The sequence below is a fragment of the Phocoena sinus genome, chromosome 15, assembly GCF_008692025.1.
Source record: "Phocoena sinus isolate mPhoSin1 chromosome 15, mPhoSin1.pri, whole genome shotgun sequence".
Classification (NCBI taxonomy): Eukaryota; Metazoa; Chordata; class Mammalia; order Artiodactyla; family Phocoenidae; genus Phocoena; species Phocoena sinus.
Genome location: NC_045777.1, coordinates 18,946,788 through 18,961,982, shown reverse-complemented (window position 1 = coordinate 18,961,982; position 15,195 = coordinate 18,946,788). Strand labels below are relative to the sequence as shown.

General features: G+C 42.7%; 1 protein-coding gene across 1 annotated transcript in view; it reads left to right on the top strand.

Moving 5' to 3' along the window:
• The window catches only part of TOP1 (DNA topoisomerase I), an 86,027-nt gene extending 71,346 nt beyond the window's left edge, over nucleotides 1-14,681 (top strand). Inside the window, 9 exon segments of the mRNA XM_032605297.1 lie at nucleotides 4,273-4,416; nucleotides 5,362-5,547; nucleotides 6,637-6,705; nucleotides 7,249-7,363; nucleotides 8,652-8,779; nucleotides 11,889-11,983; nucleotides 12,205-12,354; nucleotides 13,390-13,445; nucleotides 13,448-14,681. Coding sequence (XP_032461188.1) covers nucleotides 4,273-4,416; nucleotides 5,362-5,547; nucleotides 6,637-6,705; nucleotides 7,249-7,363; nucleotides 8,652-8,779; nucleotides 11,889-11,983; nucleotides 12,205-12,354; nucleotides 13,390-13,445; nucleotides 13,448-13,518 — 1,014 coding nt within the window. The 3' untranslated portion in view covers nucleotides 13,519-14,681.
• Nucleotides 14,682-15,195: the final 514 nt, after the last annotated feature.

Sequence of the window (15,195 nt, the reverse complement as noted above, 5' to 3'; positions counted from 1 at the left end):
TGGTTTGTTCCGCTTTTCCACCCAGGATTCCCGTTATACAGGGATTCCCCGTTATCTTCTTGCAAGTGTTTCCATTCCCTTCCTTTTCCACTCTGTACCTGGTGCCCGTATAATCTGAAATAGCAGGGAAATGACGGTCAGCTTTCTGGAACCTGTGTTTTCAACAAAACTCTCTGATCCCAGATAAACCATGGATCGAGAGGTTGCAAAAGGACTGCTTATAGTAAGTTCTCAACTGCTAAGTCCGACCCCTGCCAAGCATTATCTGGTCTTGTAACCTGGGGAAGTAGGCCTTAGTAAAAGTAAGAATCTTCAAACCAGTCTTAGCTTTATGAACAAAATTTATCATTTTTCTTTTAAATGAAGTACAGCAACCTTCAGTATCACTGTTGCTATCACATTGCATTCAATCATACTAAGATATTCTCAGTGCCAAATACCCACTTCTATTTTTTCTCTCTTTAGGACCTAGGGGTTTCAAAGATGTATGTGTCTACAACCTTTTAAATGTAACCATCTGGGATTACAGGGCTGGATTGAAGGAAAATGTCTTTGTAAAACTTGATAGTTTTGGGAAGCTCTGATTTTGGTGAGTTTTATTAGAAGGAGAAAATAAGACGTGCTTATTTTTTTAAAAGTTACATTCTGAACCTGACTTCTTAGTATACAGTTCTAAATTTTTAAGTGTAAGAGCTAGAACATTAAAGCTTCTAGATGATAATCATGGTAGAACATCTTCATTACCTTAGATTTCTTAGGACACAAAATAAACACAATAAGCAGTTGATACAGTGGACTTTATTAAAAATAAAAACTTATGTTCAACACAGGACACTGCTAAGATAATAAATATACAAGTAACAGACTGGGAGAAAACATTTGCAACATGTATATCTGACAAAAGACTTGTATCTCAAATATACAAAGAATTCCTATCCCTCAATAATAAAAAGACAAAACATCCCCATAAAAAAAGAGCAAAAGACAGATAGATGCTTTAGAAGGTAGAGGATTGGCCAGTAAAAAAGCACATGAAAGAGTACTCAGCATCACCAGTTATCAGTGGAATGCAGATTTAAACCACAATAAGATACTAATTCCAGTTCTAGGTAATTTTGCTGCAAATAAAATGAAAACATATGTCCACAAAAAGACCTATACAACAATGTTCATAATGCTATATTATGCTAGTCCAAAACTGGAAACATCCCAGGGGTCCATCATCAGAATAAACACAGTGTAGTATAGTCAAACACATTAGAGATAGTCATGGAATATACCAACAAGGTAAAAGGAGTGAACTGCTTATAAATACAACAACATGGATGAATCTTTAAAACACATTGAGCAGCCAGACATGAGAATCTAAACTTTATGATTCCACTTAAATAATATTCTAGATTAGTCAAAGCTAATCTATGATAATAGAAATCAGATTAAAAGATCAATGGTTGGTTGGTGATCAACTGGAAGGGTCATAAGGGAACTTTCTGGAATGACAGAAATATTCTCTAACTTGATGGGGTATAGGTTACATGGGTTACGGATGGTCAAAACTGATCTAACTGTATACTTAAATCTGCATAACGTAAAATCTTTTTAGAAGATTTACTCAGAGTGAAAGGTTGAATAGGAAGTATTGGAAGGAAAAATACTTTTATCTGAAAAGAATTTGAATCTATAAAGAACTCTACAAATGAATAATAAGACAAACATATTTAAGAATGGGCGTGTATGGAAAGCTGGTTGGATTTTATTTTTAAACATAGTATAAACACGTAGGGCCAGTTTATTGTCTTTTGTTTAAATTATGTATGTGTGGGGTTCAGACTGCTGTTCACTCTCTGGATTCTGTTTAGGGAAACTGAAGGGCACAGGGATATGCATACTTCTTAGACGCCAGCCCTCTCCTTTTAGACCTAGACAAGGTGGCTCTTCCCACCACCCCCATCTCTGTGTCCTTATTTGAGAGAATCCTGGATCCTTGTGCCAGGAGCCTAGCCAACCTGTGAAGAAAATCTGGTCTTGTGGTTATCCCGTGAATGACTTACTTGTTAGGTTTTCTAAACTTTGTTTCACTGGTATGACTAAGGAATAAGCAAGTGTAACCCTACTGGACTTCGAAGACTCAGACTCAGGTTTTGGTAGGCCTGTGTGTATCAGAATGATGGGAGAGAGCCCAGTTCTGAGCTGGAGACTGTACTGTTGAAGATGAACCTTTCGTGTCCCGTCTTTTGTGTGTGTGTATATAAGAATGATTGTCAGGGAGATTTATTACTGACTTGAGATTTATTACTTACATGAGGAAAGTTTCTACCGCACCTTTTTCTTATTTGCCCTCTTTTTTTTCCTTTTTTAAGATGTGTGATTGCTTTTTTTTTTGGCTGTGTTGGCTCTTTGTTGCTGCCCACGGGCTTTTCTCTAGTTTCGGTGAGCAGGGGCTACTCTTCGTTGCGGTGCACGGGCTTCTCATTTCAGTGGCTTCTCTTCTTGTGGAGCCGCGGGCTCTAGGTAGGGCATGCAGGCTTCAGTAGTTATGGCACACGGACTTAGTTGCTCCGCAGCATGTGGGATATTCCCAGACCAGAGATCAAACCCGTGTCCCCTGCATCGGCAGGCAGATTCCTAACTACTGTGCCACCAGGGAAGTCCTATTTGCCCTCTTAACTGTCAGAATGTACTTAGAAAAACCAGAGAGAAGTTTTCAGCTTCCCATTGACAGTATATAGAACTTGGATATTTCTCCTGTATCACTCAACTACTAAACCACCCACCCACAACAACAGGTAGTTACTGAGCCTCTTGTTTTGTAGCCAAACAAGCATATACAACTAGTCCACACACAATTGTGGGAGAGTGCTGATGACTCATTAGCGTAGCTTTCATTTCTGAATGTTAGGAGCTAGAAGCAGAAGACGTTTCTTTCTTTCTTCTTCCCTTCCCTTTCTCCCTTTCTTTCTCTCCCTCTCTCTCTCTTCCTTGAGTCTTCTTTGCTGTGCATGGGCTTTCTCTAGTTGCGGCAAGTAGGGGCTACTCTTCGTTGTGGTGCACGGGCTTCTCATCGCAGTGGCTTCTCTTGTTGCGGAGCACGGGCTCTAGGCGTGCAGGCTCAGTAGTTGTGGCTCGTGGGCTCTAGAGTGCAGGCTCAGTAGTTGTGGCACACCGGCTTAGTTGCTCCGTGGCATGTGGGATCTTCCTGGACCAGGGCTCGAACCCGTGTCCCCTGCATTGACAGGTGGGTTCTTAACCACTGTGCCACCAGGGAAGCCCCAGAAGACATTTCTTGCTCCATGTGCCCCACACACCTGCGTGCTCAGAAGGCCAGGTACCTTGACCGCAGTTCTTATGCCTCAAAGACCACATGTCTATGTCATAGGTAGAAATCACTGCAACTCTCTTTGGTTGTTGGCTGGGGAAACTAAGAGCCGAGATTCTTGAGTTCTCAAATTCTTGCCGTGTTCATGTCATATAGTCTGTTTCAGGCCTTGTGATATTCCCTGGCCCTTTTGGATTTCTTGGATTTTATTTTCCTTCCTTTCCTTTCTCACTTGACATTATCAGTCCTTGCTTGTGAACCTTTTTTCATTCAACAAGGTAACAGAAATCTTTTTCCATCACTGTTGATTAGATTGTCTTTTCACACCCTTTTTAAAACCTTTCATTGGCTTTAGAATCAATTTTTAAACCTGCCACTAAAAGCTCTGTTAAAAAAATGTCTTCCCAGTAACACTGTTTCCCTCAATCTCATTAAGAATACTTTTAAATGCAGAAGTTAGAAAATGGTGAATTATAGCTGTTCCTGGAAGTCACTGTGTTCCTTAGTAATTACATGTTGTTATCTTTGGTTCTGCTTCCTTGACAGTTCCATCAAATTGTGAATGATTGTCTTGAATTTAATGAAATTCAGTCCTAGCAGAAAACTGTTGTTGGGTCACAGATTCAGCAGCAAAGCTGTGATGCTGATGTGGGAATAGGGATGTTTATACCCGTTGTGTTGACAGAAGTTAATTTTGGGGACATGTCATGTGGGCTTTTCTTAAGAACATAAACATTTCACAAAATGAAAGCCAGAGGATTTCTTAGCAATCAGACAAGAGCCAGTTCTGCTTGTCAGGGAAATGGGACAGCGTGAGTTCTCATCAGGTATATGCCTTGCTTAACTGAAGCTCAAGTTCCTTCTCTTTGGTTCAGAGCTCTGAACTTGGATATTCAGTGTCTGTTTTTACTCCACCGTCCCTAAGCAATCCACCTTTGGCGCTGGGTCTTTTGCAGGGTGAGAAAGACTGGCAGAAATATGAGACTGCTCGGCGGCTAAAGAAGTGTGTGGACAAGATCCGGAACCAATACCGGGAAGACTGGAAGTCCAAAGAGATGAAAGTCCGGCAAAGAGCTGTAGCTCTGTACTTCATCGACAAGGTGAGAGCATCTTCCCGTTACGTCGTCTACCATGTTCATCTTAACGAAGATGTGGGAAGCATTTACTCCTCCAGGCCCTGTGCTATAAGTACTGCTGGAGATGCAGTGATAGCCCAGACACCTGTGGTTCTGCTCACCTGATCTCTGGTCCAGTAAGGAAGGTAGAAGTGGATAGTGGGGTGTTCAGTGTCTGATGCTGTCTAGATACAGTCTGCCTAATAGGAGGATCTTCATGAATCTGAATGTGCCAGCAATACTGACACTTTCAAACTCTTTCTGACAATGCACCACCCCCCAAATTTTATTTTATATCACAACCCAACACATAAATATGTTTGTGTGTGATTGAAACAAATGTTGCACAAAATAATGCTTAGCCTTTCTATGAGCAGTGAATTCTGATGTCTTTTACTCTTTCTTGTTTTTAAAAAGGATGGTTATAATCCTTAAAATTGGTTAAATAATCTGCCAATGTATCACAACTACAGTTTAGAAGTCAGTGCTTTGAAGATCAGTTTCTCAGCACTCTTTTGGAAGAAAAAGATTTCTTGTTTTCCCCGGTTTTGCACTGAGTATATTTTAACACAAGTTCTTATTGTCTTAAAAATTCAGCAAAATTACGAGACTAGCTTTTTGAGTCTGATTGCTGAGAGTTTAAAATATGTTCTTTCCTCTATCCCCATTTGAAAGGACAAGAGTAAACAGAAGCTTAGATTTCTGAGAAAGTTTAATATCCCTTGACGATCCACACTTCATTTTATAAGGGAAGAAGCAACAATGCAGATCCGGAATTCCCAGGCCTTGCAAACTGATGCTCTGTCCCTGAAGAGAATTGGGAGGCTTCTGGTTTTGGTTTCCTACAGAGCCTGTGATGTTGACGTTTCTTCATTCATGCTTATCTTTTTTTTTTTTTTTTTTTTTTTCCCTTCTCTCGTCCCTGGGCAGCTTGCTCTGCGAGCAGGCAATGAGAAGGAGGAAGGAGAAACAGCGGACACTGTGGGTTGCTGCTCACTTCGTGTGGAGCACATCAATCTGCACCCAGAGTTGGATGGTCAGGAATACGTGGTAGAGTTTGACTTCCTGGGAAAGGACTCAATCAGATACTATAACAAAGTCCCCGTTGAGAAACGAGTAAGTTAATGTGGCCTGAGCTCCCTGGCCTGTTTTTTCATTCATTCATTCAACAAGCATTTGTTGAGTGCTTTTTCTGTGCTCTGTGCTTTGCCGAACACTAGAAGAAATGGCTTGAAAGAGAGTGGAGAGGTATTGTTTGGTGTCCTGTGTACCTCCTTTTAGTCCCTGCCCCTCACCCCTCACCCCTCACCCCATGCTACTTTACTGGAAGGAGGGGCCATCTCCTGTGGCAGCATTCAACAGAGAATGCTATAGAGAGTTGGCCCTCACAACGAACTGCACAGTAGGTTTATCCCATCACACTGTTTAATGATCTAACCACACTTCAGTATTCCCTGGTCATGTTGCAAATTTGTCATTTTCGTAGCATTGCTCAACTTTCCCCCAACTCCTCATTCAGCAGAAAGGTAGCCCTTGAGTCCCCGGATCTCTGAGCCCATAGCTGAAGAGGGTGCGGCAGCACCACGGTCCGCCAGAAGTACTGGGCTTGAACTGGAGACCTTACAGAGTGCAGTACCCCAGTAGTCCAGCCCTTCAGCAGTCTGATGTTTCATCAGTAATTAGGTTTTGCTGGCTGTGGAAATGTTTCAGATTAAACAAAGCTAAAGAGATCTGACAGTTAAATGTAATATTTGAGTTTAGGTTGGATTCCATACTGGGGAGGTAAAGAACATCATTGGGTCAGCTGACAAAATTGGAATATGGACAATAGATTGGATGAAAATGTGTCAGTATAAATTTATAAAGCTGAGAAGTACTGTGTGTATATAAGGGAATATCTCTATTCTTAGGAAACACACTGAAGTATTCAAGGGTAAAGGGCCATAATTATGTAAGTACCCAGAAATGGTTCTGAACGAATATTGTGTATATACACACATAAATGTGGAAAGGAGATGAATGTACGTGTGCACTGCACAAATAGGAAATGAGGTAAAATATTAATGGTAGGTGGATCTGGGTTAAGGATATGGGTGTTTCTTTGTGCTCTGTGGGGTTGGTTTGTTTGTTTGCAAGTTTTAAGTTGCAGTTATTTCCAAAGTAGAGGTTTCAAAAATAATATTAGGCTCTGCTTATTTCTTTTAGGTTTTTAAGAACTTACAACTATTTATGGAGAACAAACAGCCTGAGGATGATCTTTTTGATAGACTCAATGTGAGTGGGTAAACTGCACTGGGTTGAAGAGGGGTCCAGCCAGCGCCTCCCAAGCACCTAAAGGAGAGGTCTGCCTGGGAGTGACTGGGGCTCTCCCCTCGGCCTGTCCTGGGGCACCCTGTATACTCTCCCTTCCTCAGGCACACAGCAAAATCCATGGCCGAAGCCCTGGGATGGGGTGGACGAACCCTGCCTGTTATCCTCTGGCTCCTGCAGAGCCTTCCCTTGGCTGGATGCTTAGCCACCTGTGCTAGAGACCCAAGACCTGTCCCTGAAGTCTTATTGGGGAAGATCTTAATAGGGAAGGATACAGTTGCTTTATTGGCCTGCTTAAGATTGAAGTGTGCTTCTTTGGGAGGTACATGCAACTCTGTATTCTGGAATTCTTCTCCCATTTCCTAACTTCCCACTGGCAGGACAGTAAACTTGGCAAGGTGTAACTGCACTGGCATAAATTTCCTGGAGCTTGCCAGAAGGGCCAGGGTGGTATGTATGGCTTTTACCTAAATCCCAACATCCTCTCCGTTGCTTTGTCTCCTCCAGACTGGTATTCTAAATAAACATCTTCAGGATCTCATGGAGGGCTTGACAGCGAAGGTGTTCCGTACATACAACGCCTCCATCACGCTACAGCAGCAGCTAAAGGAACTCACAGCTCGTAAGTACTGCCTGACCAGATAGGGCCCATGGCCTTAGCGATGGTGACCACTATCCTTACTCAGCTAAGTCCTAGATCTGTTCTACTTATCCTCCTTGACATTGTGACTGGAAACTTTTTCCCTCCATACCTCTAATAGAGGGCTAAGCTTAGATGTATAAGCAGATCAGTGCTGTTTCCCCTATTCCTACTCTAGCTTCTAGAATAGTTTTATGAAATGCTGACAGGGGCTTTCTGTCTGCTCTGAAAATGCCTGCATTTTGTGTTTTATATCTATGTTATTTAAAAGCTCATAGAATGAAGATAAAGTGCTATGATGTTCTGTTAAATTGGAGAGAGTAAGGCTGTCATGGTTACTAAAACAGCATAGGAGCAAACCCTTTCCCTGAGGTTTCTTTTTTTCCCTCTTAAGAGTAGGTAGTATTCGGGACTTCGCTGGTGGTCCAGTGGTTAAGAATCCACCTTCCAATGCAGGGGATGTGGGTTCGATCCCTGGTTGGGGAACTAAGATCCCACATACTGCAGGGCAACTAAGCTCACGTGCTCTAGAGCCCACACGCCACAACTAGAGAGCCCGCATGCTGCAACTACTAAGCCCACGTGCCGCCACAAAAGATCCTGCATGTCACAATGAAGATCCTGCGTGCCGCAACTTAAGACCCGACACAGCCAAATAGATAGATAACTAAATAAGTATAAAAGAAAAAAAAGAGTAGGTAGTGTCCTCCTAAAAACTAGCTGCAGAAAGTATCACCAAGATCCACAAGCTTTTTTTCCTCTGGAGCCTAGTCACTGCTGAATTTCCACTGTCCTCTAGAAATATGTCAAATGGTATTAGAAAATGGTATTCAAAAAGCCAAAGATGGGTATGTTGAGGGTCAGTATTTTAGGGTGGGGCAAAGAATGCTATATGACACAAGTAAAAACATTTCTGAGATGACACTTTGTATTTTTCTTTCTGAAAGATATAGTGCCTTGTGGTTTTAAAATGTAAAATTTCTGGTCCCTTCATTTTACCCTCCTCTACAGGCTCTTTCTGTCCCAATTCCCATATTTTCTTCAGGCTATTTTGGGTGGTTAGATGGGGGAGGTGGGCACTGAGGCAAGCAGATGATTCTCTTAACTCTCAGATTTTGACCTCGTGCCTTGGGGGAACCTGAATTGATCATCTGAGTGAGATGAGGACCAGTAAAACCTTTACGTGAGGATAAAGCGCTGGGGAAGGGACATTGTGTGTTCTCTCTTCTTATACAGATGGACTCTTATTACTATGTTTCTTTCTTTACAGCCGATGAGAACATCCCAGCAAAGATACTATCTTATAACCGTGCCAACCGAGCCGTTGCAATTCTTTGTAACCATCAGAGGGCACCACCAAAAACTTTTGAGAAGTCCATGATGAACTTGCAATCTAAGGTATTTTGGATGTGGATGGTGGGGTAGCAAAATGAAGAGAAGCATGTCTGCTGTGGGCATTTATACTCCACCCTTCTGGGTTGGGATATCAGAAAGGTTCGTGCTAAATAAATGGAAATTTGGTAGTAACTATTGCTGATCAAGATACTGAATATCAGGTACTCAGTGTTCAGCAAGTCTTTATTCTGTGTTGAGAAGGTAAATTTGATGTACCCTCTTTGAAACACTGCTAATTATTGTCCTTATACATGAGGATAATGGATATAAAGATAGTCTTCACAATTCCTTTCCACAGCCCAGAAATACAACTATTTCCAAATTATATTGTTTTAAATTGAAGATGATGAAACAATATTTAATTTCCCCCTAATCCTAGCACAACTATTTTTATTTCTGCACATTCCACATGAATCATATTTTTATATAGCTCATCATCAAACATCTGTTGAATACAGGCTGTGTGCCAGAGCTGCTGCCCTAGAGGGAGAGGGTGATGTGCAAACAACTAGACGCTGTTCCTCTTCCAGGTGCCTCTCTCCTTCCTCCAGCTCTGCCTGGTACTGAGCTTTTAAGCGGCAAGGCACTTAACATTTGATGATGTGCATTTCTGTGTTACCAATGGCTACATAACTAATCCATTCTAATGTATTAATCCACAATGAGAATTTGTAGATATTTCACTACAAAGCAGACACATGGGTTACAAAGTAAACCAATTATCTTGAAATATGTTTACCAAAAAGTCTGATACAGTAATAGATGTCCTTCCTTATTAATTTATTAAGTTAGATCTTAGGTGGGTCTGACAATTACTATAAATGTCAAGGTAGTCATGAATATAAATGATACTTTGATTTCTGCAGCAGTATGAAAGTATATGAACTAGCTATGGGTGATAAAGTCATAGATACTACTGATATTACTGTGTTCAATTGCCCACACTCATAACTGAAGAAGAAACGATGAGTTTCAACTAGAGGTTAATTAAACTACAGATTGATTCTTTTCCATCTGCGTTCACAGCATACCGTACTTGGACAACTGGAGTTTAAAAACTAATGCTGTAGAGTGAGGCTGCATACATATTCTGAGGCCCAGGGTGTTTTCCTTCTGTTGAAATTTCTTCCAGATAGATACCCAGCTGTAGTACATATGGGTCAGAAGACACACATAACCTGCAGTTCATGCTACAGATGCCATCTGGCTTTCCTGAAGGGATGCACACATCCACAGTAAATAAATGTGTGTCCACAGACAACTCAAATCCTTGGATCATGTGACTGGCAGGCAAAGAACCTGTACAGACCGCCCATCCTAGCAGCTCTGTTAATGGCAGTCATCTGGTGCCGTTTACTCTCCTCATGCTATCATTTCAAGCCAGAAGTAAAAGCATGACTCTTCAGGTGGTATTTACCTAATTCAGGAGACCCCTCCCTGGAGCATGAGGAGGCCTTTTGTTGGTCTCACTCTGGAACCACTGTTTGGGCACCCAGGCTGCCTGCCAGACGAGCCCTCTAAGCACAGGAACCATCTCCTGTGTGCCCACAAAGCAAACACATGCCCCCTGTTTGCCAAGTGAATCAATGGAGTCTTTGATGCTTTGAGAGAATTCGACATAGCCTGCCAATTTAGCATTCACAGAAATGGTTAAAAGATTGTGGTTTGTTGCATTTCTGGCCTAAGAATCTGGCTAGTGTTGTCTGTGATGCTTTTGTGTCAGTTCCTTCAGCTTGACTTTGGACAACATAGATGTTGGAAGTAATCCATTCATAGTAAACAGATTTAATGATTCTCTCACAATGGTGACCTCTGTTTCCAGTCTTAGGCTGTGCGTGTAAATCTAACAGACAATTCCAGGCTGAGAGCAACAGCTCAGTGTGTATGAGTCAGGCATGTATTTACTCTGCAGAGGTTCCCTTGACCTTACAGGTTAGCAAGGTAGTAACAGGTCAGGGGCACTCCTGCTCCCAGCACTGTGAGCTCACTGCTTTGGGGCTCTAACTCCACAGTGTTGCTTAAGTAAGAAGAACTTAGGGCTTCCCTGGTGGCGCAGTGGTTGAGAGTCCGCCTGCCGATGCAGGGGACGCAGGTTCATGCCCCAGTCCGGGAAGATCCCACATGCCGCGGAGGGGCTGGGCCCGTGAGCCATGGCCGCTGAGCCTGCGCATCCGGAGCCTGTGCTCTGCAACCGGAGAGGCCACAACAGTGAGAGGCCCGCGTACCACAAAAAAAAAAAAAAAAAAAAAAAAATAACTTAGAACTGGTTCTTTCAAGCAAGAAAGACTGGAACTGCCTTTGTCTCTTCCTTTAAAGACTGGGTCCCCATGAGATTTCATTTGAAAAAAGAGCTCCACAGCTAAAAAGTTTTCAAATCTGCTTTGGGTGATGACCATTTTAATTTCCTTCCCATCTCAGTTTTCTCCCCTTTTAAAAACAGAATGCCAAAGCCAGGCCATGCCATGTATTGGCTTGGAACATACTAAGCTGAGCTGTTTGGCTTCCTGGGTACCTCTTAATTGCCATTTTCTAGTCCCTCGGATATTCTCTTCAGTGCATCCTTCTTTCTTGAGAAGTTGGCATCTCCTTCCCAGAGTGCTGGTAGAATCTGAGGAGTGAGCTGCGCTCAGTAGATGCAAGGACCCTATCTCAGCTTCATAAAGAGTATCTCCTGCAGTAGTATTCTTAGAATGGAAGCGACAACCTGGCACAAGAGCAATTTGATAAACAGCTCTCACCTGTAGCCCTCCTTTCCCAGTATCTAAAACCAAAGTGTTCTCTGACTGTAAGATTAGCACCCACATTCCCAGTCCCAGTGGGTTCTTTTCCCTGAGCTTCTGGATTAATGGGGGCCCTGGGTCACTGCCTATGAAACCCTCATTTCTTCAAGGGTGACTGAAGAACGTAAATGGCCAAGTAGCATTTGAATTCAGCACCCGGTGCACATCTACTCTGTGCCTTCATGAAGCCACCCCTAGTTGTTTTGACCTGGCAAACCACCAAGACAGCCTGCCTGGTGTAGACAACTAGGTTTCATCCTCTCTTGAGGAGCCCTTCTTTGTATTCTCTGGGCTTACTTTATTCCTAAATCTTATTGTTCTTCCCCACCCAGATTGATGCCAAGAAGGAACAGCTAGCAGATGCCCGGAGAGACCTGAAAAGTGCTAAGGCTGATGCCAAGGTCCTTAAGGATGCAAAAACCAAGAAGTACGTGCCTGGTGTGATACAAAGCTGGGGGTTGTTGTGAGAGAAAAAAGGGCGGAGCATCAGCCAGAGGCCCTAGCCTTTCTAGGGTTTCTGAGTGATGTCTTTTAGAAATCTCTGTACCTGGGGCTTTTCTGCTTTTACTGTCCCTGGATGGCACCATGGGGTTGCAGTGCTCTTGTCCAGAGGCCAGGCCTGGCTCTTGATGACTTCCTTTCTTCCAGGGTGGTAGAGTCAAAGAAGAAGGCTGTGCAGAGACTGGAGGAGCAGTTGATGAAGCTTGAAGTACAAGCCACAGACCGAGAGGAGAATAAACAAATTGCTTTGGGAACCTCCAAACTCAATTATCTGGACCCAAGGATCAGCGTGGCTTGGTAAGCACCGCACCCTTCTTGAACTCCACCTGCTGGCTTGAGAAGGGTGATGGGGGTTCCAAGAGCGTTGTCAGCTTTCACATGCAGTTCCTACGCTGCACACTTAGAGTCCTCTGGGAAACCTCTGTCTTCTGCTGTGCCCACTACAAATGCACTGGAACATCCTGGACGGTCCTAAATGGTCAACACTGTTACGCCATCTTGGAGTGTGTTTATGTTTGTTAATGCAGGTATGGTCCCTACCCCTAATGGAACTTTAGGACAAGAATGGAGACTCTTAGTCCTTATTGAAGGAAAAATACAAAAGAGCCCACCCATCTACCTACACTTTAACTTTTCAATAACATTTTTTTTTCTTTACAAGTGAAGGAAGTAAGGTATGGACAAGGAGAAAAAAAAAATGAGAATACATATCTGAGAAACCTATGCAAAGAGTTTGTGCTACTGTTTGCTTGTTTCCCTGTACCACTGCCCCGCCCTGGCCTCAACATCCAAAATAAATGGCTTTTTTGGAAGATGCTTATTAGTTAACTTGAGTTATTATTAGCTTCTGGGCCTAGGAGGAGCAGTCCATCTCCTGTGGCCTGCTCCTCTGGGCCAGGGGTTCCAGCAAGCTCTTGTATCCTTTCGACTCTTTTTGCCCTGTTTAGTGCTAGAGGTTTGGTTAGCTTGACAGGCAATAGACTGCAGTGGTTAAGAGCATGGACTCTGGAGCCAGATGGCTTGGGTTCACTTTCAGCTCCATTTTAACTAGCTGCATGAGAATGAAAGCAAATTACCCAACTTCTCTGCCTTAGTTTTTCATCTGTACCTTTTTCATTTGTACATCTATAATAGCATCTACTTTAGATAGTCTTTGTCAAGATTAAATGAGTTAAGCACATGAAGCTCTAAGAAACATGTCTGGTACCTTATTAACTCTCATTCTCACCAGACGGATGTGAAGGAGAAGGTGGCACATCCAAGCCCAGCCTTGGGTCTGGCCCGTTGTTCCCTGAGACACACTAATCCCCGTTCTTTCTCCCTTGTCTGCAGGTGCAAGAAGTGGGGGGTCCCAATTGAGAAAATTTACAACAAAACCCAGCGGGAGAAGTTGCCTGGGCCATCGACATGGCTGATGAGACTACGAGTTCTAGCCTGTCCTTGAGGGGCAGGGTTCTGTGAAAAGGAACAGTGGTGGTTTGGGCAGATGGATAAACTGTGAGCCTCGATTGCCCTCGCACCTGAGGGAAAGGGGCAGCAAGTCTTAACAAAGCAACATCTTTGAGAAAAGATAAACCTGGAAATATTATAAGGGGAGAGCTGAGCCAGTTGTCCTATGGACAACTTATTTAAAATATTTCAGATATCAAAATTCTAGCTGTATGATTTGTTTTGAATTTTGTTTTTATTTTCAAGGGGTCCAAGTGGATGGGAATTTGTCAGAGTTCTGCCAGACAAATTCACTGTTTCACTGAAACATTTGGATTCTCTTAGCTACTGTATATGAAGTCCGATTATATTGGTGCGTTTTTACAGTTAGGGTTTTGCAATAACTTCTATATTTTAATAGAAATGAGTTCCTAAACTCCCCTCTCCCCCATTTCAGGAATTTAAAATTAAGTAGAACAAAAACCCAGCGCACCTGTTAGAGTTGTCACTATCTATTGTCATGGGAATCAGTTTTCATTAAACTTGAAGCAGTCGTGACATCGGCAGTGTTTTGGTTCAGACACCTGTTCACAGAAAAGCATGATGGGAAAATATTTCCTGACTTGAGTGTTCCTTTTTAAATGTGAATTTTTATTTCTTTTTAATTATTTTAAAATATTTAAACCTTTTTCTTGATCTTAAAGATCGTGTAGATTGGGGCTGGGGAGGGATGAGAGGGGGTGAGCGAGTCTAAGGATAATGAAATAATCAGTGACTGAAACCATTTTCCCATCATCCTTTGTTCTGAACATTCTCTGTGCCCTTTCAGATACCCATCTTTTTCATTTTAAACCCCAGTCTTTCACTTGAAAGATTTATTGTATAAAAGTTCCACAGGTCAAAAATTTAGAGGAAATGAGTATTTGGTCCAAAAAAGGAAAAATAATCAAGATTTTAGGGCTTTTATTTTTTCTTTGTAATTGTGTAAAAAATGGAAAAAAAAACCACATAAAAAGCAGAATTTTAATGTGAAGACATTTTTGCTATAATCATTAGTTTTAGAGGCATTGTTTAGTTTAGCGTGTGTGCAGAGTCCATTTCCCACATCTTTCCTCAAGTATCTTCTATTTTTATCATGAATTCCCTTTTAATCAACTGTAGGTTATTTAAAATAAATTCCTACAACTTAACGGAAACTTGGTGTCTGCCTCTTTGTTACCCAGGGCCCCAGGCCAGAGTGGAGCTCTGGGGCTGGGACTTGGGAGTGGGATGTGGTCTGCCTGCTCCAGTGATGCCTTCCTCCCCAGGAGCTGGGGGCTGGGCCAGGCCTGGAAGGGGCTGCATCTGTCCTGCTGCCGTGGGTGTGGGTCACAGAGGAGGGAGCCAGAGTCCACATCCTTAGAAAAAGGCAGGCCCAGGAAGTGAGGGCGAGTACAGAAAGTCGTCTACAAGAACAGGTGGGGTGCAAGAACTATATTTGGAGCGTAGGGTAGGTTTATTGAGCAAGACGGAGCAAGTGTATTCAGGAGGCAGATTTTGGAACACTTTCCATGTGTGCTGGCAAGAAGCAGTAGGAGCTTCTTTGGGTTTGCTTATGTGGCTAAGGTTACTGTTAGGATGGCAGGAATGAAGGGTACTAAGCCAATCAGAACACTGGATCCCAGAAGCGCTCTCCCAGATGGAATGCAGACTTCTTTTGTTGATTGAGAG